General features: G+C 42.3%; 1 protein-coding gene across 1 annotated transcript in view; it reads right to left on the bottom strand.

Annotated features, from left to right (window-relative positions):
* The window catches only part of GRK5 (G protein-coupled receptor kinase 5), a 171,603-nt gene that overhangs the window by 61,468 nt on the left and 83,742 nt on the right, over positions 1-26,393 (bottom strand). The window contains exon 3 of the mRNA XM_068399598.1: positions 3,073-3,185. Coding sequence (XP_068255699.1) covers positions 3,073-3,185 — 113 coding nt within the window. The remainder of the gene's footprint in view (positions 1-3,072; positions 3,186-26,393) is intronic.

Genomic DNA, 26,393 nt, shown 5'->3' with positions numbered 1-26,393 from the left:
TTGAGGTCCATTTTACAATTTATAAATTGTGGCTAATCACCCAAACACTGTTCTCAGAAAACATGTAGAAACTTTATGCCCCTGAGCACTTTAATCTCAATTATTGGTTGAAATTGGCCAAGGTATTCACAGGTTTCGGAGGGAACCGACAGATGCACACCTACATGCATTAAGAATTTAATGACACAAAGCCTTTTTTCTTCATAAAGCAGCCTAACAACTGTTTAACTGCACAGACAAAAAACCCCAGATGCTGCTATAATTAGATTTGCAGGAGACTACATCAGACCAGGTTAGTTATTTCACCCAACAGCTGAAACAAATGTCCAGCAAAGAGGGGATGTTTTTTTCTCTTTACGTATTCTGGTCTGCAAGGTCTGGTTGATTTTACTAGTCTTTGGAAGCAAAGGTGTGCAAGAGAGCTTGCAAAACTTAGTCTCACATAAGTACGGGAATGGAGGCTGTCAGTAGGTTGTTGAGTGTCTGACTCAGATTCTGGTTTCCTCCCAGGAGCCCCGATCGCTGAAAATGGAGGGTCTTGGCTTTTTCTGCTCAGGGCTTATTACAGCAGGTGGTCTCCAAAAGGTTTCACATTCTTGGTGGTCTCAGAATAGGGCTGTAAAGTCAAACTTCTGGTCTCATTATACGACTTTTTTGCCTAACGTAGGACTTGGCCTGAATCCCACTACTCACTCAATGCAGTGTGACCCTGCTGGGCGAATTTCAGTAGCAATCATCCCATTTAACGGCTATCGGCTGTGTTGCTAGACCTTAATATTGCCTAATATGGGGATTTTCATGGGCTGGGAGCAAGCTTGTATAGAATTTGAAATCAATAAACAAAGGAGACTGCTGTTAATTAGCGTTAAAAAGAAAGAGTAAATATTCAGACCTCCTCACAGACAGGCATTTTGTTCATGAAATCCTCGTACTGCCAGTCTGAGCCTAACTGGGAATGGATTGCTGGCCCAGTGAAGGTATGCACGGCAGCTACAGTCTGCAAAAGCAGCCCGGAGGTGGGCGCAAAGCACACCCTTGCAAAAGGATTTGGGATATCAGCCCAGGGTTGCTCAGAGAGGGAGCTTTAAAACAAAGCCAGTCCCACCACAAGCTTTCGCAGGACCAGTGTTGCCTGTGCTGCATTGATGTTGGGAGGACATGGAGTTACAGTGCTCGGCACTGCTCCACAGGGCTTGGGGAGAATGAAATGACACAGTGCCCTCAATTCCCACAGCCAGAGGCAGGCTGGGCAGCCAGCGCTGCTGGGAGAGGCTGGGAGATGCTGGGAGATGCTGCCGGGCACCGCTGCAGCTGTGACCCCACGCCAGCCCGAAGGTTATCACGCGGTGCTCTGGGGCTGGTGGCGCCAGGGACACACACAGAGGGACAGTAATGTTTCCTTTTGCCCAGATGTTATTACTTCTGTCAGCCCAAGCACTATGCCCTGAGCGCCTGCTGCCAGGCATGTGCAGGGCTCACACAATGGGGTCTTGTTCTCCCCAGCCCCTGGCCACTGCTGGACCCAAAACATGATGCCTGCCACTGCGAGGAGGCGTGAGAAAAGAACAGAGCCTTGCTAATCCTCTCCAAGCTGAGGATGGATCTGTCTGTTCTGTCTGAAATTAAAACCACTTGGAAGCAAGCTTTTTTGCTGTCCCCCAAAGGATTTCCATGGCTTCCCAGAGGGATGGCCATCACCTCGGGGCTGCGGGCGTCACACCTTATGTGGCATTTCTGCGGGGATGCCTCCCTCCAGACAGGTGCATGGTGTTTCATCAGTGCCAGACACCTCACTAGGAGATGCTGGTTCAGTGCACGACAAACACACCCAGGGTACTCAAAATGTCCTCCTGCTTGCTGGCCTTCAGCACAGCTGCACAGAGCATTTGTCAGATGTAGTAGTTTCACATACCTTGATGGCTAAACATTTCTACCGGGGAAAACACAACCAGTGCCAGGAACATCAGGTAGAAGCTGTGACCAGCTAAAACTGATCTGAACAGGACTTTACCCAATGCTTTCTGTGATGCTGTAGATTTGCTGTAGATACTGCAGTACTAACATAAACTTTAAGTGACTACATGTCCTCTCCCAGGCTCTTACTTCTACAACTTCAGTGTGATCCTCACATCTGCCTGTAATTCAGGATAGCTTCAGCACAGCTTCAGCACAGTGCAAACAAAAAAACTTTATTCGTGTTGGTATGCCTCGTTTTGCTTTTGACTGCCAGTGTCAGCCAGAGAGCGAAGCCCCCTGGACACTCGCACTCAGCAGTGACAAGTTCAGCTTCTCTGTACAATTAGCCTTTTGGCTCGTCAACACCCAACCCTTCCAGAGGCTCCTAGCAAGAAAGTCACTGAGAGACTTTTCCACTGTGAACAGCTTCTCCTGCTGGCACTACACATGGCCAAGTGCTGCCAGATTGGGAGAGAGCGTCAGGTCCCCCTGGAGCTGGCAGGGGTTGCTCAGTGTCTGAGTTAACTGATAGCTCACTAGGGTGGAAAATGGGGCAGACTTGTTTCTTGGTGACCTCAGCCAAGTCACTTCTATACCTTGTGCCTCTGTTTTCCTATTTGAAAAACCAGGATAACAATCAGGATGTCCTTTGTAAATCACCCTGAAGTCTACCAATGGAAACGCTTGGTAAGAGATAGATATTATTAGTATCATACTCCTCATCCTCTCTTGTCAGTCCATTCATCATCTTCCCTTTCCTCCCAGTGCCTCCCAGCACTGCAGGCTTCACCCACATCAAAAGGCATTACTCACAGCAGCCCAGCTGCTTGGACACTGACATGAAGGGAGGCTACACCAGCACCGTGCTGGGGTGCCGGTCCTTCTCCCACTCCGGTGGCTCGTGCCCCCCGAGGCTGGGACTGACCCTGCATGCAGCGCTGCCCCTCTACTGCCAATGATGCTGGGATGCTGATGGGGTCAGCCTAATCTGCTGCGTGCTCAGGTGCATCAGACAAAAAATCACGTCCCATGAAACTGATTTCTTGGGGCCAGGGAAGTCTCCTCTGTCAGGAGAGCACTACGAAGCACCCCAAAATATCACAAGAATTGACTTACCACCGAGTCAAGGAACCTAATGCAGCACTCGAGCTCGGGTCGAGTTTCACAGAACTGCCGAAAGAGAAGCCTTCCGATCGGCTGCTTTTCGCATATGCTGCAGTAATCTCTCTCTAGAGGCAATAAAGAGAAGAAGAGAAGCATGAAAATGGGAAGAGCTTTGCCTTTTGCGTTGATTAGGAGTTTAAAGCATTGCAAGTGAGTGCAGAGCTATGACCCCAAATCAGAACTGCCGCGTTCTCCCCCGCACCACGTTTCAGGCATCCAAATACAAACATAATTAATGGCTTTAAGACTCAAACAAGAGAGGCTCAATTTTACAGAGCTGATGTTGGTAAAAGTCCCACAAAAGCCACTCAGCTATTATGAAAAAATAATTTCACATTTTTCTGTGGTGGAAATATATGCACTCTGCAAAGGCACTGCTTGGACTGGTGGTGTTTGTGGGAATGTGGGGAGCAAATTACAAGTCCTTGAAATACGTACATTAAAGGGTATATCATACATTAAAGGGTAGAAAAAGCTGGAATTTGTGGAGACCTTCCTGGATGCTTCCTAGATATGCACAAAAGTGCCCCTAATCTCTGGAAATGCTAAACCTACTCTACTAAACAATTATTGCAAACTATGTATTCTCAAAGGTTTCAAAATCTCTGCTATTTACGTGCTGAGCATTAACGAATGGATGGAGCATATGGCATCTAGCTGGTTTCAGTTTCACACAGCACTCCTTTACAGAAGGGTATTTCCCCTTAAACACCATGTTTAAATGCCATTCCCCTATGCTGGTGCATCCAGAACCATCACCTCCAGTAAAGCGAAAGGTCCTTCACTCATCACAGGGACTATCAGCAGGAAAAACGCGGCAGAAGGGCAGGCAACGTTAACTGGCACTGCACCAGTACAAATGCCAAGGGCTTTGGATATTTTTCCGGCAAGAGCAGCAAATCCCCCAGCCTGTTTGGAGCAGCAGTACTCACTCGAGACACGTTATTCCTCTAGAAGCACACACACGTCAAACAACATACTGTGTTTCCTTGAGCGTTCCTCTCACCACCCTCCTCGTTGCCATATGGCACTTGCTGCTATTATGGAAACAACCAGCTTCTAAACACATAACATAGCACTGCAAACAGACATACAAAACCCACACAAGTTGTCAGTGCCTTGGTTACTTCTTTCTCAGGCCTGGAGTCGCTCCTGCAATGTCTTTTATTCTCCCTTTGCTTTCTCCCCCTGCACCGTTCAGCTCCATCCATTCCAAGGAGAACACCTGCAGGGACACACCGCAAAGGCGCTCGCCTTTGCCATGAAGGCACCCTGATGAAGGGCTCGCTCATCATAGGTCATGGCCTGGGGACCATGTCCTGCAAAACCAGGACCTCTCTCCTGAACAGAAAATGTTTTATGAGATGGTGGACTTGCTGACCTGTAGTTGGGCAGCAGGTGGGCAGGAGCACCCAAGGTTGCCTCTTGTAAGAGGAAGGAGGGTGCCTTTGTGCAGGTATGGCTGTACTTCAGGATCTGGCCCCTGAAGCACCTGCAGGGTGGTCACTGGAGACACGGGCTGGGCCTAGCTGGACTATGCTTTTAAATTCAGTGTGGTCCTACTCTGGTCCAGCCTTCTGAAGCAGTCTGGAACAACATACCAGCACCATTTTGTGGCTGGTATTGCCAGTCCATTTTGGATCAGGATATCACTCAATCTATCCAGAAGACTGCAATGCATTGATACCCTCTAGCAAATAAAACTGGACCAAAATCACTGTGTAAATCCTAACTTGACCTCCAGTCTATCTAACTATCAGCAGCAAGCCTGTGGCACTGGTTTGTTTGTATGAGCTGGAGCCCTCAGCATGGAACATCACAACACAGACACGTGGGCTCGCTTGGATGCCGATCGGCCTTCAGCGTGTCCTTGCAAGTGGTACAAGCTTGCACTGCTTGACCGGGTAGCTTTTTTAGTGAGAAGGTAATTGCTGAAGGAATGTGCAGACATGCACAGTGCTAAGGTAAGGAAAGGAGTGAGGAAAGATCCTGAGTGGATCAAAACAGCAACTCATCATGTCCCAGAGGCCAGCACAAAGCCAGAGGCTGCACAGCTCAGGTGAGCTGTCCCAGGTGGTCTGGAGGTTGAACTACATCTGTCTGATGCTGTTTTCTGCTACCTTGACTAACTCACTCTTCTGAGGGCATGAATAAAATATACACCCTGAACATCAGTAGCACACAGCCTGCCTGATCGCAATCCCAAGCTCAATCCCTTCAGAAGCCCCAACCCACAGCAATCATCTTCCTCGTGTTAAACAAGCACTGCAAAAAACGTGACTGTCTGAACTTGTAACAGAATAAACCACAAAGGAACAAATACATTAATGAGATAGTTTGTCCTATATTTTCTCTTGTACAGCGCTATTTGATGCACAGTGGCAATGCTTGTTGTACAAAATGCAGTTTATCAAAGCTGTTATGATATCGTGACACTCACTGTAGCAGAGGACACTCTTCTAACAAAGGGCTAGTGATGTCAGATAAATAAGCGTGCAAATTGCACATCCAATAGCTGTACTTTACAGCATAGCAGGAAAAGAAAACAAGCAGCTAAACACTATTACATATGTGGATAAATGAAACATAAAGAAGACACGATCACAGACTTCCTCCTACGGTACATAACTTGGCCAACACATGAGAAGGGCGACCCATTCGTAATGAGGAAAAAGGAAATACCAGAAATAATCTCTGAAAACACAAGAGCCAGAGCAGTTCCCTGGAGCCATCCACTCCTCGGTCAAGTGCTGGATATACCAATACAGACAATAAACACATGATGCAACTGCTTTCATTCCTTGTAGGTGACTCAGAATATTTTCTTAGGCCCTGATCTTGCCCTTGGCCTCACTAAGTCAGCTAAAGGAGTCTGCTCTCAACTAATTCTTGGGCTGCATGGGCCCTGGAGTGAACTAAGAAAGAAAAACACCTCACTCAGTTAAAGCAGAAAAAAGGAGTGGATAGTTTTATTACAGTAAGGAAAGCCGAAGTGTTTTAACAGCGTGCTGCACCCTGGAGACCTGGCTGAAGCACCCCAAGCCGTGCTCACGAGCTGCTGCATGAGGGGTGGGGATGCAGAGCCACGCGGGTACCGCAGCCAGGGCTCCCTTGGGCTGGGGCTAATGGTCGTGTCGCTCTCGCTCCGCCTGCCAGTAAAAATATCCATCCAGTTTCAAAAGTTTAAAAAATAGAAAGAATGATTTCCTGAGGAAATGGAAATGTTAAACACTTGGAAGTGAAACCATATGCTTATGATGATGAAGTGTAACTAAAACAGCTCCGAGAGCGATATCTTTGGTGGTCAGATCCTCCCGCTTCAGCGCAATCCTGTTTAACACCTGCAAAGTCACCCAAAATGGGGGTGAAAAGCTGGATGGGTCAAAGCCCTAGGAAAGCAGTCACTTCTCACCGACACCAAACTCTTTATTTAGAAAATATCACTGTCAAATAAGGTGCACATGCAAGCGAATTCTTTATCCTCCTAACAGAGTAATGACACAGCTTAATATAGAAAAGGTAGTCTATAAAATGCCATCATAAACATTCATAAGATAAATAAAGATAATGTTTATTCTAAATTCTACTGACTCATTTTTCCCTTTCCTTAGTAGCTTCTGTATTGAAATACTACTTTGAAGAGCACCCAGTACCCAGAACGTACAAAAACAGTTACACCTGCAGACAGAAAATGCCATCACCATTCAAAGTCTATGGTCAAATTTGTTCCCTGACAGATACTCCAGTAAGGTTCTGAAAAATACCTAAGCATACGCCTAGGAAAAATAGTCCTATTAGTAAAATTCCATACTGATCAAAACATGCCATCGATGAAGTGAAAAACACAAAACAAGGTAATAAAGAACGTTCCTGCCAATAAAATCTCTGACTTGCAAGTAAAAGGGAAAAAATCTAATATTTTAATTAGATAAAAAACTCCCTGTGCCTTGTGAAGATTTTTTTCATCTTCACTTCCCATTTAAATACCTAGCATTTTTTTTCTGGCTCAAAATATCACCTTAGCAATTTGGGAGAGAAACAGTGGTCTGCCGAGAGACTAGGTCACCCCTCCTCTTTCCCATTTGCAATATACCTGTGGTTTTTGATGGGTTAGTGGTAGGATACAGAAGTGGGCGAGGACTCTTGGCTGAAAATCAGTCTTTTCTGATGCCGTTTCCTTCAGTGTAAACTGCAGGTGTCTAAGCGAGGCTGCTATGGAAAGTTGTACTTCTGTTTCTGGGCAGAAGCCCTCGGTTTGAAGGGCTACTAATCCAACACCTGCAACCAGCTGGTGAGGTTTCCTCCTGTCGATGTCTAGGGGGAGGGATGAGCTCAGTTTGAAACTCCCAAGTGAAGTCTACAAAAGCCAGGAATATCTTTTCGGTTTTTTGATCTTTACTGCTGTGGCCAATGATTGCACTTACGTACTATCTATTAAGTAGCATTTTATTTTCCAGCATACTGGAATCCCAAGGGAAGACATTTCGAAGAAATGCATGGAGAATCACCAAGAAGACATGCACCATGTTGCTGAATTTGGACATTGCCTATGGATCTCTGCTCTCCTTGGCATTAAATCAGCCCGGATTAAAACTGAGTAAGATCCAAACACAATGTAATTCTGCTGCCTAAAAAAAAAAAACAAACAAAAAAAACCAACCCAAAAAATCAACCAACAAAACAAAACAAAAAAACCCTCCTTAATACCTGCAAACACCAAAGTGGATGTAGGAAGAATTAATTGTTCTTTCCCTGCTCGTGCTCAATGACCCAAGACAAGAACTCATCTTCCCTTCACATTTTTTTTTCTTTAAGGTGAATCAAAATCTTTGAAACAGATGTTGTTCCAAGTCTATGATTTATCTGCTGCTCTCTTCCTCTAGCCTGCTTTAGTCCAGAACAACAGAAAGCACACCAAACTCACGGAAGAAAGCATTCCAATACAAGGGAACCCTCCATCCCTACGCTCAAGCTGGATGACAGGGAGCAGTATCAGAGCCAGAAGGGGCTACTAGTCAGTTCGTAAGACTGTTGGCACACCAAAGGTAAAACTTCCTTTTTCCAAGGGGCTGAGGCCTGTCAAAGCAATTCCCACCAGCCCTAGGACGGATGGAAACTTCATCTAGAAATGTCCCAAATTGCACACCTCCCTCCTCATTCAAACTCAGGGGAGGTGCTGCTAAAAGAGATTCTAACCCCCCCAGCCCAAATCTAAAACCACCTCTGTTTTTTTTGCCCATCTCTGCTTTCTACATGTACGCTCTCTTACAGGGGCACACAATGAAAAGGAGGACAAAGGCATGAACTAAAAACAAGATTAAAAAATATGCAGCATGACTGAACTAGACAGACTCTCACAGCCCATCGTACTGTGTGCACTTGCAGCAATTTCCTCCTTTTTGTCAAAAAGAAAAGACCAAAGCCTTTAAAGTTTACAGAATTGTTTTGTGTCCAGTCAGGCTACTAATGGAAGATAAACTGTGTCTTGAAACACTGAATAACTCCATTTAGAGCTATATTAATTTAAACACATTTTTCATTCAAAACCAGCAAGCCTAATACTAGTGCCTATAAATATGTCATAATTTACTGCTGCTCTTCTCCAGCTGAAAGTGGAATTACCACTGTCTACGTATAAACTTAATAACCAGTACATACTAAACTGCCTAGTCTTTGAGGCTGATGAAAGTTGCTTCTTATCAAAGGATCCTTTGTGGATGCTTTAAAAGGATTTAAATTGCTTTGATTGCATTATTAACAGTGTCTGTGTTGCTCTTGTATTTCAGAATAATCTGGAAAGCTGGAACATTAGCTCTTGCATTCTACAAAAGATGGTTTTCCATCTCTAATAAATATGCTTCAATACAAAAGATAATCCTTGTGTTCAAAAGCAAGATCCCGAGACTGGCCATGTTAACGCTTCTGCAGACCCACTTATTACCTTCTGATTTTTCAATGGCCTTCAGTACTGGAGATGTCACGGCCAGTTGGAACTTCATAAACTTTGCTGGGAACTCATGTACTTGCGGTGAAAAACATAACAAGTTTCTTTGAGAAAATGAAAATATAGGCCCATTTCTCATGAAGAAACATGGATATTGCTGTTCAAACTGTAGAACCTGGCCAACTACATGTACAGTAAGGTAGTGAGTCACCTTTTCATGGTGACTACTTGGGAATGTTTCACGAATGGGAGGAAGCAAGAGATGGGAAGTTTCTTGTCCTTTTTGTCTGTTTTTTTTCTGGGGTTTTGAGTTTGTTTGGTTTGGGTTTTTTTGTTGTGTTTTGTTATTTTTTTTAATATGGAAACCTGATGTTGAGATGCTGAAGACTCTCCATTTGCCCTGTCTCCAGCAATGTGTTTAAAAAGTGAGGCAAACCAGACGGTAAGAGAATACAAGATAGGAATAAAAATGCCTCACTTCAGTTCATTCAAAAATTCCCAGGAACTGTGGCAGTAAGTCATGGTATAAAAGCCTAATACAAGCATCTAGGCTCCCATGGGAATTCAGTTACCAGTACAACTAATATTCTGCGTCCTGCAGACCTCAGTGGCATGCTGTATTTATAAAATGGAGCTAATAGCACTGCCCTACCTCAAAGAAGCGTGGCCAGAGTAAGTATATTAAAGTGTGTGAGCCCAAAGTGCTACTGGATAGCCCTGTGGCTCCTTGTTATTTACTTGCAATGCAAACCCCCGGAGCGGAAATTTAGTCCAAGAGAGCACAGCAGAGTCTTTTTATACATTAACCGCTATACTGCACCATAACTTCACCTGGCACTTCACCGAGATTAAAAATGACGACGTAGCCCCTGTCTTGGAGAGTGTTTACCTTGGCAGGGCCAGAGCTGCGCAGGTGCAGGACAGCAACTCTGAAGCCAAGGGCTGTGATGAAGTTGTGTTGCTGGTGGCAAAAGCACACTCCCTCTAACAATAAATATTTCATCTGTTTTCTTTATTTTTAATAAAATATGGAAATTGTTACAATTTATGACAGGATAATGGCTTGATAGATTCCTTATTTTAAACAGCAGCTCGTCCTGGTCTGCAGTTAAAACCAGCACTTCATCAGTGTAGAAAGCTCTAGACCTTACATATGAAGCCCCAGGGAAGAACACATTCTTTGGCCTTGGTTGATTTTTTCCTCTTGAATTTAGGATTTTCTACAAAACTCTCGGAGACCCTCCTCTATGCTGTTACAGTGAGCATTGCTTTGGCACTGGCTATCCAACTTTAATTAATTAAAAATACAAATGCAATCAAGCTTACTTGAGACAATGGAATTACCCCAAACTGGTTTTAAGTCCTGCCAACTTAATTTTCTCTGCTTGTCAGCTGTCTTTTTTAAAACAAATAAAATTTAATCTCCTGATCGTCGAACATCTAACATAATTATTCAGACGCAGACAGTGTTTGCTTTGTATAACTTTCCTTATTTCCACTCTTTTCATGGTATTAGGCTACAGGGATAAACTCCACACATCACAGCAGCATTACACTGAAGATGGAAACAGTCCAAACCTTAGAGTTGGACCAACACAGAAAAAATGTTTGGAGAATATTGTAACAAATTTGCAGTTAAATACACTTTGGTGATATAGATGGATCTTCTCATTTGTTTTTTGAAAGCAGCTGTATTGAAGCTTTGTTCATGGAATTTTATTTGAAAGTCAAATCCCACAAACAGTTGCATAAATACGTTTGCACGCGTACTTGAACCAGAACGCGTATGTGGCTTTGTTGATTTTGGACAAAGATTTTGGCAGAAGGGATAACAACCCACCCACCCTTTTTGTTACAGCAGCAGGAAGATCAAACAAGATCCTGTGAGCTCAATACAGTCACTGCACACGAAAACATGAGTGAGGTCCAGAGCCTGGAGAGGGACCCTCAGCTGTCTCAGGGGAGACGTTTGGTCACCAGCCTTGTGCTAGGAGCACAGTCAAATGGTGAAGAGCGAATGCTCTGCCCTGAGACTAGGCTATTCGCCAGTGGAAGCCAAATTCTCATCCTAACAAAATCTGAATTATTCTGCTGAGTTATTCCAGCCTTCCTCCAACACTTCTGGTACCTTCTAAAAGTTACTCGTTCAGGCAATTGCATCCTTTCCTCGTGGGCCACAGATCAAGCCCTGAGTTCAAAAGCAGAGTGCAGATACTGCACGGCCAAGAATAGGTTTAGCTTGAGAAGATGGAGCTTGCCATTAATGTTTGAGCCTCTTTAAAACATATAATCAAAAATATATACATATTGTTGCATGAAGTACAGGACGCAGTGAAAGATGACAAATAATCGTTACAAATAATGAAAGAGATCTTTAAGCCTGCTGAAATGGATGGAAAGATTCCCATCAGTTCCAGTGGGTCTTTGATCAAGCCTAGTTTTCTCACCACTGTCAAGCACAACTAACATGAATAAAACACTCACTCTGTCTCTCAGCTCCTTAGTCAACATCAGCATGACAGTGGAAATGCATGCACCATGATTAATCGTCAGGAAATCTGGATTGTGAGTGTGCAACAGGAATATTTTACATCTTTTTTTAACTGAAATTATTAGGTACCATGTCCTTAAACACATCCTTTCTTTTGCATTTGGCTACCAGTTAGAATAACAGTGCATAGAAAGGAAACAAAAAGCAAAAAAGAGTAGGGAGACTGACTGGTTGACAGACAGATGGACAGGTATGTTACACTTCCAGTTAAAAAATTCAAATGACTAGTAGTGAGCTGGTTACCATTCCCATAAATTACACTTGAAAAGCACGTGTCTCTGGATCGGTGCCTTTGATGAGGTTTCCTGAGCACAGTGTCTGAACTGTTGTCTTCATGGCTGGTCACAAAACTATTCAGGGCATGGTGGACTTCCAGACTACTTCACATTGATCACAGAAGATGAACCATCACCAAAATTTCCCAGCACTTGAATGTGGTGCTTGCTCTGCAGCCCCAGGAGAAGGGCTGCCCACACCATAACCGTGACCACCACTCCGACTAGAAAAGGAATTTGTCTTTATCTTCTTAAACGACTTTCAACAATGTCCCTGCGGCAAGGCCAGAGGAATGGAAAAAATCCCCCAAGTAAATATGAAAGCTCACCTCAGAAGCGCCCTGGGAAATTCAGGGAACAAACACTTAGTTGTTCTCATTTTGTTCTGCTTTGGATCGGGATGACAGAACTGGATGATTTGTCCTCAAAGAAGGTAGGTACTGAGACTTTTTTTTTTAATTTGGGACTTTTATGTCCAGTCTTAAAGATTTTAACTTAAATACCAGATTTATTTTCTGTCTAGTGCTGTTATTTAGACTCCTGCCTAGTGATATTCTGAGTAATACGTGCTGAAAGAAAATTTCAGTAAAAGTTGTAATTTGAATGCTTAAGGTTATGAAATCTACAGAACAGTTGCTGTTGTACATAGCACAAAATAAACATCTCAATTCCAGGAAACTAAAGGAGACATCTTGTGAACCGCTTACTTAAGACGAAAAGACTTCTGCAAAAATACTTTTTGACTTCTAAACTAGCTTGGGTAGAAACCGAAGCAGCCATCAAGACTAAACCTTTACCAGGTCAATAAAATGGCAGAATGCATATAGCCACCAGCACAGTCACTCTGCGAATGCATAGTTAAGCCGCATACATTGCTGACAGGCACATAATAAAACTATTCACGGGGATTACTAAGTCTGCATGCCATTCAATAGTCTCTGCAAGTTCTAAACTTCTCAGCCATTTTATTAGTGACCTTTAACAAAATACCAGATGCTATTAGTTGTTATTTCATTGCTAAATTTATTTTTTTTTTCTTTCAATTTTTTCTCCTGATGTACTGAAACCCCAAACTTCAAGTAGAACAAAACTCCAGAATCTTACACTGGTAAGTTATTTTTCCAAGTTTTTGTCAATCCCAACCTTTAAAAAATTGCAAAATAAACTCAACTATCAACCTAAATAATCAAAGAGACAATAATATGCTGAAAAAAAAAGGAATTGATCCTCAGCAATTTTAAGTGGTATTTTGACAACACTGCTAAACAACCACTTAACTGGATCTTTGGCCCAAGTACAAGTGGTCTACTTGTAATAATACAGACACTGACTTTGACTTGATTTATATTCACAGGCTGATTTGACTGCCTGCTGAATGGCAGCTCGCTCTGAGTGGGCGTGAAGGAGATGAGCTGCTGAGTAAAATTGATATGAATAGTGGAAAAGAGATTTTAAAGTCATTTAGAAACCCCAAATACACTAAAAGGAACTTGTGCAAGAGGGGGAATGCCAACGGAAAGTATTTTTTAATCCTTCTTGACAGCAGTCTGAAGTACCAAGGATCTCTTCATAACAAATTATTGAGATGGAGGTAGAAAGTGTGGCAGCTGGTGTCCAGACGCAAGAACCATGAACAGTCTTACTCAGGTCTACAAAAAAAAAATTTAATTTTAGAGAGAACTTCCTCTTCATTCTTAAGAAAACTGGGTTGTCATAGGGAAACTTAGTAAGCATGTTGGTAATCTTAAAAGTTATTCTAATATTTGTATTTTTTCAGTTTACGTCTTTTCTTTTTTTTCTGTTATTTCTTGATTTAGTTTCACACTGTAATATGAATAACGTCTTACCCTTATAAAGTGTTTTTTCCCCACAACATTTTGTTTCCTAAATTTCAACATACAACCACAAATGTTCAGCAACACAAAATAACGGTGTTCAGATCTGCAGAACAAGAAGCCCAGACTATCACCGCCAAAGCTACTGGAAGAATTTTAGTGGACAGAAGACAAAATTAACAAGAACTGCAACTGGGGTTGCCTACCTCATAATTAGTGCTATGGTACTTAGATACTGAAAACATATGTAGACACTTCTCACTTGGAAGATGATACTTCAACATCTGTTTGTACTGAAGAAATACATCTGTATGTTAGATCTGAAGAAATACATCAATAACTGAGATCCTAATGCATGTCAGAAGTGTTCTCCAGCACCCTTCCAGCCAAGTGCTGACCCACTCAGACGCTGCTTCATTCAAGGATATCATCAGGAGGTCTGCATACAGTGCTTGCTAAATAAGCAGAGTATTAAAAAAACCCCACTGAAATCTAATCTGGTTATCTCATAAACTTCTATACAAGACCGACACATGCCAAGGAGTAGCACTGGTGTGGTAAGAGCAGCATCACAACTAGATGTCATTAGTCCTTTGAGAAACCTGTTCCCAAGTTATTCTGGACAAGAACATACAGAGAGGTGGGGTGGATCAGGCTAGAAATAAGCACAGGTTTATTTACACCTGTGGGAACTCTGCAACAGCTCATGCTGCCTTTTACCCGTTGGGTGACACCCCCTTCTCTCTGTGTGAAGCATCAGCTCTGTGTCCATAAATGTGAAGTGATGCTCAGAGATAAAGTGCTCTTAGGATCCTTTTCCTGGGAAAAAGGATCACTTATGGGGCAGACACTTAGTTTCTGGTTGCCCTTTCAATTCCATCACCAAAAAGAGTAGCCTCTTGTGCTTGTACCTTCATGCTGACCTCCAGAATGGGTAGGGTAGATGCTGTATATGGATTTTTGATTCTCGGACATTTAGAGCAAGCTATCACTTCACCAGCAATATTCTGTGACCCATCTGCATAGCTAGATTGCTCCTGTTACTTCATTAGTGAGTGCAACGGTTGGTGGGAGGAATTCACAAAATATGGAAGTCAAGATTGCCCTGTGAAATTACACCCTTAGAGATATGCAGATTCTCCTATGAGAGTGAGATATGGGAACACTAAGTACAGTGAACTAGGCTGGAAGAGAACCATCAGCTAAGGGTTAACACCTACATTCCCAGGACTGAAGTGCACTGTCTTCTGAGTCCTCAGGTGAGCCCAGGAATGGCACAGAAGACAGGGATTTCCTCTTCAGCAGACATACAAAATGTACTTCTATGAAAGGAAAAGGGAAAAAGGGGATGGAAAAAAGAGCCACATGGCCGATCTGAAAGCAAAGCATGTTTGCAACGACACTGAAACATTAGAGACATTGTTCGAGTGCAGTTCATCCTTGCAAAAATATTATCCTCGTCGTGATGCCAAGGTTGGTGAAAGTATGGGCTACTTGCCATGGAAGTGCTGGGTATTTAGGCTAGACCTGTCATGGGGCTTATTTACTCTCTGCACCCAACGTTTCAGACACACTCAAGCGTAGTGTTCATGTCTTGGCAGGAACTTCTCATTCATGCATTTTCTCCTGGTCCCCTTTGAGGAGTCTTCCTCCTCTGACATTGCAACGATTGAAATTTCATTGCTTGCTGAGAAAACCAACACTGATTAATTTCATCCTACTTGCATGGAAGAGGTAAAGCATGCAGGTCTCTAGCCAGGGACAAGGAAATCCCTGCTGCTTACATGCCACATTGAATAAGCAGCCCATGGTTGAGGCTAATGGACTTCAACAGTCTTCATTCCATCCGCAGGAAAGAAGCAATTAACCGTAGCAGCATGGGAAGCAAACAGGAAGTAATGCAACACATTCACTTTTGATTAAAGATTTTTTTTTTTATAAGGCATAATATTCCACAAGGAAGAATTCAGCTGTAGTGCTACATTGATGCACCCCAAATTATTAAAGGAACGTGATTGCGGTTGCAAAGTTAAGCCTCAAAACCTAGGAAAAACCTAAATTAATGTTGCCCGTGTAGCCTGAATGCCATTCCTCACTCTGCGTGCGTTTTGGTACAGTCTTTAATTACATCACTGTAAACTGTTTTTCCCACAGGACCTTCGCCTCATTCAATGCACAGAATGGACAGTGCTTACTTAATGAGAAGCTATTCAGCATTTCGTTTTCTCCTCTGTGTGGCCCTAGACTTTATTTACTGCATACCAGTCAGGCCTGCTCTGAAGACAGAGTGATTCATTTCCCCATGGACCTTTCTGTGGCATTCTCCACTGTAGCCTTTGAATACTTCACATGTATTCATGGATCTATTTTCACACCACCTCTGGGAGACAAAGAGGATGTCATTAGTCCAATTTTACAGATGGGAAACTTAAACATATGAAGATTAAGTTAAAAAGTATCCATTGATCAGTGCAACTTAATTTTCCGTGTATTTAACTTTCATAGAACCATAGAATAATAGAATGGTTTGGGTTGGAAGGAACCTTAAAGATCATCTAGTTCCAACCCGCCCTGCCATGGGCAGGGACACCTTTCCGCTACACCAGGTTGCTCCAAGCCCCATCTAACCTGGCCTTGAACACTGCCAGGGAGGGGGCAGCCACAGCTTCTCTGGGCAACCTGTGCCAGTGTCTCACCACCCTCACAGTAAATAATTTCTTCCTTATATCTAATCTAAATCTACCCTCCTTCAGTTTAAAACTGTTACCTCTCATGCTGTCACCACATGGCCTTGTAAAAAGTCCCTCCACAGCTTTCCTGTAGCCCCTGAGGTACTGGAAGGCTGCTATAAGGTCTCCCCGGAGCCTTCTCTTGTTCAGGCTGAACAGTCCCAACTCTTTCAGCCTGGCTCTATAGGAGAGGTGCTCCAGCCCTCTCACCATCTTCGTGGCCCTCATTCTATCTTCCTTTATTAGACAAACCAATTTCATCCCCAGACTAACTCAGCCTTTTGAAATGACTGCATTAGGGCTCCTGGGGAAGAAAATTAAGCATGTGATATATACAGAAATATGGATTTAAGCTGCATAGGCTGCCTTAATTCAAAATCTGTTTTAGGTGCGCATCATTTTATCTCATATTTTTGCATATTTAATTTCCTAAGCTTTTAAGGAACTGGAAAACTGGAGAAAAAAAATTGCTGTGGACCAACAGATAAGTACTTGCTCATTAGGAAGAGCTCACACAAAAGGTTGGGAACTTTCAACTTGGCAACTGAAGAATGTTCTTATATCACAGCTTTTCCTGAGCTCTTTCCTAAGTTTTCTTCGAATCAGACACTTCATCATGTTGACACCCATACTGATACCCATACCAGCAGAGCTGAAACAGGAATGTCACAGTATCCCCTTGTGCTGCTGGGAGCTGGGAAAGGAGTTGTAAATTGTGTTAGCTGATCATCCTCAGTTCTAGGGTCTCTCTGGACCATAATTCCCATTCTTTTTCTTTCAGCTTCCCTCCCTAACTTCTCGCCATCTTTCCCAGCAGCACTGCTCCATTCTAGTTCCTCTAAGATGAGCAAGTTCCCTCCACTTCTACATTCAATCTCAATCTTTCTAGATAATGCATCCAAAATTCCACCCCCCATCTGATCTCAGGACTTGTCCTACACCAGCAAGAGAGTATGCAGCAGTACCTCATCCTACACTGGCAAGATAGTATGCAGTAGTACAAGTGGGATATGAATTTACTGCATACCAGCACCTCTGCAACAGTTCTCCAAGTGGGCATCCTTTGGGAGACATCTGCTAAGACTTGGCACCTCAGTCTGAAGTGGCTAGTTTCTTTCACTGGAAGGAAAAGCATTCAGACGTCTTCAAGATGGGATCCTTCCCTGAAAGGCACCCTAGATGGCCTCTTTCCTTTTTGACTGAGAGGATGTATAGGTAGATGAGTTGCAGTAAAATACAGTTAACCTCTGTGAATTCCCCCAGCAATATGCAATGTAACTAATTTCATCTGAAAGTGGAATAAACGGTCTCACACTTAGCCTGAATATTTAAGGAAATAGCCATAGTGATGTTAATTCACCAGTGCTCATTCCCTCCGTGCACTGATTCTCCTTCTTTGTCTTTCTGATCAATCCTGGCTCCCATTTTCAGCCTGTTGCTTTTAATCAAAAAAAAAAAAAAAAAAGAAAAAAAATAGCACAGAAAACATCTAGCATGGAAAATTTCAGTCTACATAACTCTTGCAAAATCTTAATCTTATAATGTGCAACATTAGGCAACCTTAATAATGGATGGTGCTACCCACTAGTAACAGCAACCCTTACTCAGAAGGTTTGGCTTTGGGAGGAGTGCCTTTATTATTTATGATGTGTTACAGGGCTAGTTCTGTCCTGCCTGCTGATGTTTTAGGACCTTGACCTGTGAGTAGTCTCACTGAATTCAGAAGACTTGACTGGAAAATTCAAAGAGGATGCTATCTTTGAGGGTTATATGGGAATCAAAACACAAGCAGCTTCTTTTCCAGAGATTTTTGTCAGCCTAAATAGACAAACACAAACCAGCAGAATATGAGGAAAAAGAAGAGTGACTCCATAAGACTTTTGCAGTGTTTTGTATAATTTTATGATTTATAGTAATTAAGCACCTCTATCTGCTTATCAGGGATTAATATTACTTCACTTTCCTTGAACTCCATTTAGTTCTTACATTATGCATATTCCACATGAGCGCTTTCTTCTCTCAATATTTCTGGCATAAATATGAGCCTCTTTGGTAAGGACTCATAAGGTTATGAATGTCTGGACAGCCTGAGTAATGAAAGGCCATTTGGGGCCGAACCATTGACCACAGCTTTAACTTGCCAGGAAGGATAAAACATAAAATGTAAATTAGGTACTAATAACCCATTTTCCTTCTATATCCTTGGTACAGATATGCAGCATGAAGTACAGATTATGTTTTGAAAGAGATTTTGGGACGATTTGCAGTTAAAAATATTGTATGGGTCCTTGTGTTGTGGCCTCAGAAGAGACTGAATTGTGAGTTGTTACTGCTGCCCTTGAACCCACTTCAGTCAATGGAAAGTTTCATTGGCACCTGGATTTGTTGCTTTGGGTAGCTGCCTAGCTACCAGCAAAACCCAGCACATAATACTGTCATCAGGGAAAGAGGAATGTGCAGTCCAGCAAGCAAGACATGCATGGAAAAGTACACTTCTCCCAGCATGTTTTGCAATCTCCATGCTATTCCCTTCCCATCTTCCTTTCCACTGATCTCATCTGTGGAGATGAAGTCAATAAGAAAACGTAGGAAGTAGCACTCACAGGGCAAGATCTTTTTATTGCCTGTTGTATGACCAACATCAGCCTCAACATAATTTTGACCCTCTTAATGGGGCCATCCCCTTGTGAAAAACAGACGTCCAGCTCTACCGTTTGTCAGGCAAGGGATACGAAGGCAACCTGAGGTTGGTTGGGTGGGTTTAATTCACACAATGAATTTGATATTAAAGCTAAGGTGTTGCATTCTGCTAGCAATAGTGTGTACTAAACTGTTGGGAAATAGGGTTATATGTTAGGCAAGTTACAACACAATATTTCTGTTGTCTTGTTTTCAGAATACATACAAAGACGTGTTCTTCATGTGTGAACTCCAGCCCCAATTACATTATGTAAGAAGGCTTGAGTCTTCAGTTCCCCCCTTAGAAACTATTGTTCTTGTTCTGTTCGCTGCAACCCAACTAGGAGGAAATGATGAGTTTTCCTTTTCTCAGTTGGGCCCAGGACTATCTAAAAATATAATCTGCGGAACTACCTTCTTGAATTAATTATATTCCAGGTAAAAATAAACTTGAAATATAAAATGGCACGCCCATGTACTTGGCCTTAATGAGATCTATAACTGCTTCTCCACCCCATGGCAGACATCTCTTTTATGTGAAACCCAGAATCTTGCTACATTTCAATAGGTCAGTATGCCGGACATGGCTGATTCAAGCCACCGTTCTACAGCTCAGAAATTTCTACCATTCTTTGCACTTAGAAAATAAGATAATTCAATCAATAGTTTTAAAAATGAAATAAATACCTGGCTTTGGCCTGCAAAGAGGGAAAAGTGCTAGCAAAGCAGGCTCTGTGGAGGAAGAACTCCGTAATTCATCAAGGTATGGTTTGGGTTATCTATCAGCCTTTAGTGGGAAACTCCAGTGGGAATACACAAGCACTCCTACATATGCATTTTAATATTGAAAGTGGTGTGAGCAGTGGGTAGAGCATATTGGGTACCCCACTCAGCCTCTTTACCAGGGGAAATCAGTGGTTACTTCACTGATATGAGACTTAAAGGGAAGAGAGGAGTAGACCTCTGCTTCACCCTTGCAGAATTGCCTTGCTGGAGTGGAGATCTGCCTGACAAATCTCCCAGAGGAGCAAAGCAGGGAAAGGAAAGTCCTGCCTCCTCATTCACTCTTCCTGTTATTAATTTGTAACATTATTACTAATAAAGATTATTTTACTGTGCTAATGCCTAATCATGGCAGAGGACCAAGATCATATGAGGGGGAGCATGGTGCTAGGCACTGAATAAACACAGAAAAACAAGGCAGTCCTGCCCCGGTGGGTGGAAAGATTTAGAGAATACGAATAAATATTCATTGCTTTTGGATGCCTGTAGGAGCCACCTTCCAAGTTTTCTCAGGTTCAACCACTACTATTGATATCTCAAAAAAAGAATCATGATTTATTCAGGTAAAGGAGTAGACTCCCTAAAAACACATGTTCTGGCAAAACAGAAAGACTAAACAAGCCTCTCAAAGAAATATGCATTTGAGAAACTGCCCTGATTTAAAAGATATGTTTTTTATCCTTCACCCATTATGTGGACCCATGGTACGGTAGCATGCTGGAGATACATCATGTGATAATTCAGGGACACTAAAGCTGTAGAAAAATCAACGATACTGCAAGAGTAAGCAAACAAACCTTGAGATTACAAAGAAAAAAAAAAAGAAAAAAAAATCCACAAGGTCTGGTCTGGTGCACGGTGTCATTATTAATGTGAATCATGAATTCATGGTCCTCACAGTAGAGCTGATGTGCCTCCCCATAAAGCAGGTCTTAGGGGTATATTCATTACTAGCAAAGGACAAACTCCACAGTTGCTCTCATATAATGATCCAACAGCAGCATTTCAGTGAGCAGAATATAAACACCCAGGCTGGAATTTGGCCAAGACACCACATTTAACATCCTGCTCCTAATAAGAAACGCCATATAGGCTGCAATATCCAAGCAGAGCAGACACAAGCTTAATTAAAAGATCTCATCCGATAGTCCCACACATGGCAAACTACATAGACAAGAATTTACAGTCCTGGGCAACATCAAGTGACCCTGGCTGCAACTGCCAAATGTGGTATAGCACTTGGAGAACATCTGTTGTGGATGAAAGCACATTTTGCCTTGGAGGGTCCCAGGTATGTCCCACAAGAAAAAAAACTGTCTGCAAAAGGCCCCTCTTCCTCCCTGTTCTGTTGGTCAGCTTCCCTTGTGTGTACCATTGTGCTCTCAAATGAACTCACTCATGATGTGACGACAACCTCCCAATTTTTTGGATGCCAGACTTTAAATGAAAGAAAATTAGGGTGTTTGGAAGGTTGTCACCTTATCCTCTGCCAAAGACCTGGAGAATTTTATTTCCTTTTTTTTTAGGAGCAGCCAAACCACTTTTGAATCACATAGTCAACACGGTGAGTATGACTGACTTGCCTTAAAACAAAACTAAACACATTTACTGCACATTTACTGAATTTCATAAGTGTCTACTCTTTTTCTTTTTTCTATCCATCCTTTTTTTTTCTGCTGTCTTTCTATACTATCGCTTTACATGCTCAGGCCATACTATTTCTAGTCTTGTCTATCTGCCTCTCTCTATCTTCACTTTTCCTGCATGCTACTCTCTCCTAATCTAATCTAATCTAATCTAATCTCATCTCTCCTCTTTCTTCCTTTGCTCATATTTCCTTTTCATATTTCCTGTTCAAATAGGAATACAGGTTGGCTCCTTCCAACCTCAAAGTTATGATACCAGTGTGCCTTATGGCACTTCACCAACCAACCGAGAGATAATACGATATTTAAGGAGATAAAAATTGAATGCCAGGCTCATCACGGCATTCAGTTTTGTTGATCTAACTCCATTGAATTCAGCAGAGTTGCAGTGACTTGGAAAACGTGATAACTGAACAGGCTTTGGGGCTTTCGCTTATTCTATGTGACCTCTGCTATTCCAGACAGGACCCCACAGGCATTTGCAAACTAGTGTAGACAGGCCTTGTGTGTGCCTGTTTTCACTCATACCATGATATTCCCATCCTGTTCTATCTATAAACTCACAAGGACTAGCCAAACTGTTTATTTTCCAGTGATAACCATTGAAGGTCTCTAACAAGAATGCTATTGGTATTCTGAATGTAACTATCTGAAATTAGCTGTAAATCTCTTGTGCTGCTTAAGCTCAAGGAAGTTCACTGATCTTGAAGTTTGGTATCTAGACAACAATCTTCCTTAAACAGCCCATCCACAATACAAGCTAAACAGAAAGGAAGGAGACCTGAAAAACCTTGCAGAAATGACTTCAAGATACTCTACAGGCAAGGTCAGTGACTCTGCCATATCATGACTTATTTAATACTTTTAATTCTCAGAATAATATTACAATAATCATTGCAACCATAGTGAAGCATTTAGTAAAAAAGAGTCCTTTGATGTCTGTCTGCCACAGCCCATAGCAATACTGGTAGCCAAACAGATGTAGCACTATATTGTACAAGGGAATGTTCAATTTACCAGTGAAGTTGGAATGGAAAATATTAAGAGCATCTGGAGACACTGTTCCACATCAGCTGAGGTTAAACTGTGGAATTGTATCTAATGGAGAAACTCATAAGAAATATATAATTTTCTTGTAAGTATTAGCAATCTACATTTAAATCTACTATTAAAAATGTGTAGGCTATATAATTAATTTGTTACTGTTGAGAGTAACACACAATTTAGACTGTTACTACTCAAAGGCTTGCCAGGGCCCTCCAAAGCCAGGAAGTCCCATTCCCAGTTAATTCAGGCCACCATTATCAGAAGACAACTTAGAAGGAGAATTAAAAATGGAACTAAATACTCTTGGTATGCTTCTCTATTAGACATGATGACATCAAACAGCACTTTCAACAGGTACACTACTTATAAGTCTTAAATAACAACAGAGGTAGTGAGATTTCATGTAGACACAAGAAATGTGCAATATTCACTACAATCAATGCCTTGGAAAATAAAAATATCGTGGAGTAAGAATTGAAGGTACCAAAGTGTATCAAACCTATGTATCTAACAATGTCAAAGGACTGGTCCTTGGAGAAAGGAAGACAAATTGTCATATCCTGAAGTTAATTATTTCATAGTGTTCATTCCTGCATGATGCATCGGTTTTGCAATGGGGTGTTAGGAAGCAAAAAACAGCTGAAGTGTTATCAACACTCCAACTGCTTTCTGTCATATACTGAATTATCAAACAAAATGTGTTTGAAAAGGCTGTCAGTACAGCAAAACCAGATCACAACAACAGACAAGATTAGATGCTGGTCAGCATCCTACATTTATCCAGGATGCATGTAGATGCATTCTACACCATTTACATTTCAGTATCAATATATTTTGCTTCTTCACGCAAAGGTAAGTATGTTTACCGCTTAGAGGAAACTAGGATTCAAACCATGAGCTTCAATCAGTACAAGAGACTGTGTGAAAAAAGGTGGTGGAGCGTATTTACAGAACACTCTTCAAGAGTGCTTCCTTCCTGACTGCTGCTCGCTGACCAAAAAGATTATGGAGAGCTAGCTTCAGAATTCAAATATAAATTAAACATTTAAATACATATTTACATTTTAGTTTATTTAAAGTGAGGAACAGAAGAGTTGTAAGTAGTAAACTCTTGGGCTTGCTGATACATGTTCAAGGCCAGGGCCTTGCTTACTGAGCTTTAAATTTCCCATGCAGGTATCCACATTTCATTTGGAGTATATTTGGGTTCCTCAAATCAAGGGAAGGCAAGAAATCACTGATTAACAAACTCTGAGTTTGTTACTGTCCAGTTGAGACAGACACCACATTTTATTTCTTGCATCTGGTATCACATCATAGCTGCACAGCTCTGCATCAGTCCAGCTATATTGAAGGCATTGACTTCATTTTTGGATCCCATGATTCTCAGTGCCTATGAGTAGTTGGCAGCTGAGTTCTGAGTAAGAGCAGCAGTTTCAAAGAGCTACAATAGATCATTAATAGCAAGAAATGCCTGAAATGAAGCCTTAAAATATCCTTTCTCTAAAATTAATAAGGGCAGAAGTTACACTTGCTGCAAATTAGAGACCAGGAGGTCCAAGTAAGACCTACTTTGTAGCACTTTATTTAAGTAGAATAGATTAACACTGTGAAATGACAGTGCAAGTACACTTTGAGGTAGCAAACAGCTACTCGGCTACCCCAGCTGCAACAGGCAACACCATGAAACACCATAGCATGTTCATCTTCAGTTTGGGTGAAGCCCTTGAGAAACCTCAGTTGCTCCTGCTACTTCTTAATGAGCCCATGCTGCCACTCTTTTCTGGCTGTTCCCATGCACACTGCATTAAACCACCTGCAATTACACCTGTAATTCATGGACTGCTTGGGAAGGGCCCTGGACAAATAGCTTCTGGCTAACCAATCAAGAGATCACAAGAGCTTCCACCAGTACAAAACCAGAGTGTCTGCTGTGGTGCTGGTTTTGTTCTTCTTGATTTGGTTTTGCCTTTTGACGATGTGTTTCCATAGTGGCATTAATGTTTTACTACGCATCTCAGCCTCATGCTGCCTGGGAGATTACAGTTTTTGTACGTGCTTTCCATTGCCTTGAATTAGAGCATGGTCTTTTACCATGGCCATAGCTCTGTCGTTCTCAGACTCTTTAACCCCGATCTGTTTGATTCTAGGTCTGAATATGACCTGAGGGCCACATTCCTTGTGTTGACTGATAACCTCCTCCAGGCCACAGATCACTATTTGTCCACAGCAGTTCTTTCAGACAGGTCAGCTATATTTATTACAGCACATTGACCATATGGCTTTCCCCTTCTTCAGCAACAGAAGATGCAGAGCAATGACAAGCACTGATTCCTGACCCCGGGAACTTCCATGGGACATCGGCGTCATTCCTAGCTCTGTTTCACTTTAGAGCTTTGATGGGACAGAAGGTTCATCACGTCTGGACAGCACTGCTTTAGGGAAGCTGAGTGACACGCCAATCCAATATGATTCAGGGACATAACTGTTAGCTTATAAGCCTGGGGTGAGAAAGAAAATGGATTTACTTAAACAGGATGAAAAAGCCAGTATTTATGAGAGGCCAAAATGAAGGGGGCCGTTTTGTCACTCAGGTTCGGGGCTGGGTTGGATTTGCCAAGTGGTTTTCTGTGTATGACTGATGAGAAAACTGTGGGCCTGACATTTGAATATGGACCTCTAAGGTGATTCATGCCTCTGCTGGCTTCCTGCATGCTATCTCCCCTTTCAAATGACTGAAAGCAGCATGACACTTTCCAATGGATTTTTCTTCCTGGGTGCCCTGTTCGAGATGTGTACTGCACAGGGTCCCCGTGACTGTCATTAGGTAGCAGTTGAGTTCCAGCTCAAGTGGAAAACACTGAGCCATAACAACCTAAATACCAGACATCTGCTGTCTCTGTGCCCCAGGCCATGTCACTTGCAATCACTTGAAGAGCTCAGTATCAGCTCAGTGGTGTGGGCTGGAGAGCAACCCGAGCTGCAAACACTCCTGGTGGAAGGGTTGTCTCCTCTGGAATGCGCTTCCCCACTTCAGCTCTAACAGCCTGGATTTTGTGACCTCCAGGTCATCCTATAAGGTCCGTCTGCTTTCCCAGGCTCTGAAGGGGGAGGTGAAATTTGGGAAATGATAAGGCTACTACAGGAAAAGCTTAGTCGTAGCATGGCAAGAAGAGGTTGTGCCTCGAGACATTGACTCAGTGGGTAGAAATTGTCCTGATACTGAGTAAATCTGCCCAGAAAGTAGAATGGGGAACTGTTACTGAGCTGAAGAAACAAACATTTATTGACTTTGTGGGACAGAAGATAGAGGATTTTTATAATGTGATAAGTAAAATTGTTCTGATTAAGGTTTTAAAGTCTATAAATAATAAAAAAAACCCAAACTAGCAGGAAACATAGATCTTATAGTCGTAAAAGGGAGGCAGAGAGAAAAAATTCCATTAAGGGATTGCTCCAAGAGCCCACTTAAAATATTTAACGCTGATCCCTTTGCCTTCTAGCTCATTAAAAGAAATCACCTCTTACATCATGCCGTTCAAAATAAATTATGCCTTCAATTTTCCTTGTTTCCTGCTATATTCATACCAAACTGTTACACTGGACACAGGAAAGAATCCAGCAAAAGCAACTCATCTTGCTGTATGCTAGGAATGGTTTTCTTCAGATGGCTTTAATGCTGAAGACAAAGGTCAGCAATTTACCCCAAACAAAGCACTGGAATTTAATCTTTCTTCTGCTTGTGAGCAGCATGCTTCCACCGCCTTCACAGCGTTCTTCAATT

The sequence above is a fragment of the Nyctibius grandis genome, chromosome 4 (genome assembly GCF_013368605.1).
Source record: "Nyctibius grandis isolate bNycGra1 chromosome 4, bNycGra1.pri, whole genome shotgun sequence".
In the NCBI taxonomy this organism is placed as follows: domain Eukaryota; kingdom Metazoa; phylum Chordata; class Aves; order Nyctibiiformes; family Nyctibiidae; genus Nyctibius; species Nyctibius grandis.
Note: the sequence above shows the minus strand (reverse complement) of the source record. Positions and strands in the feature narration are given on the sequence as shown.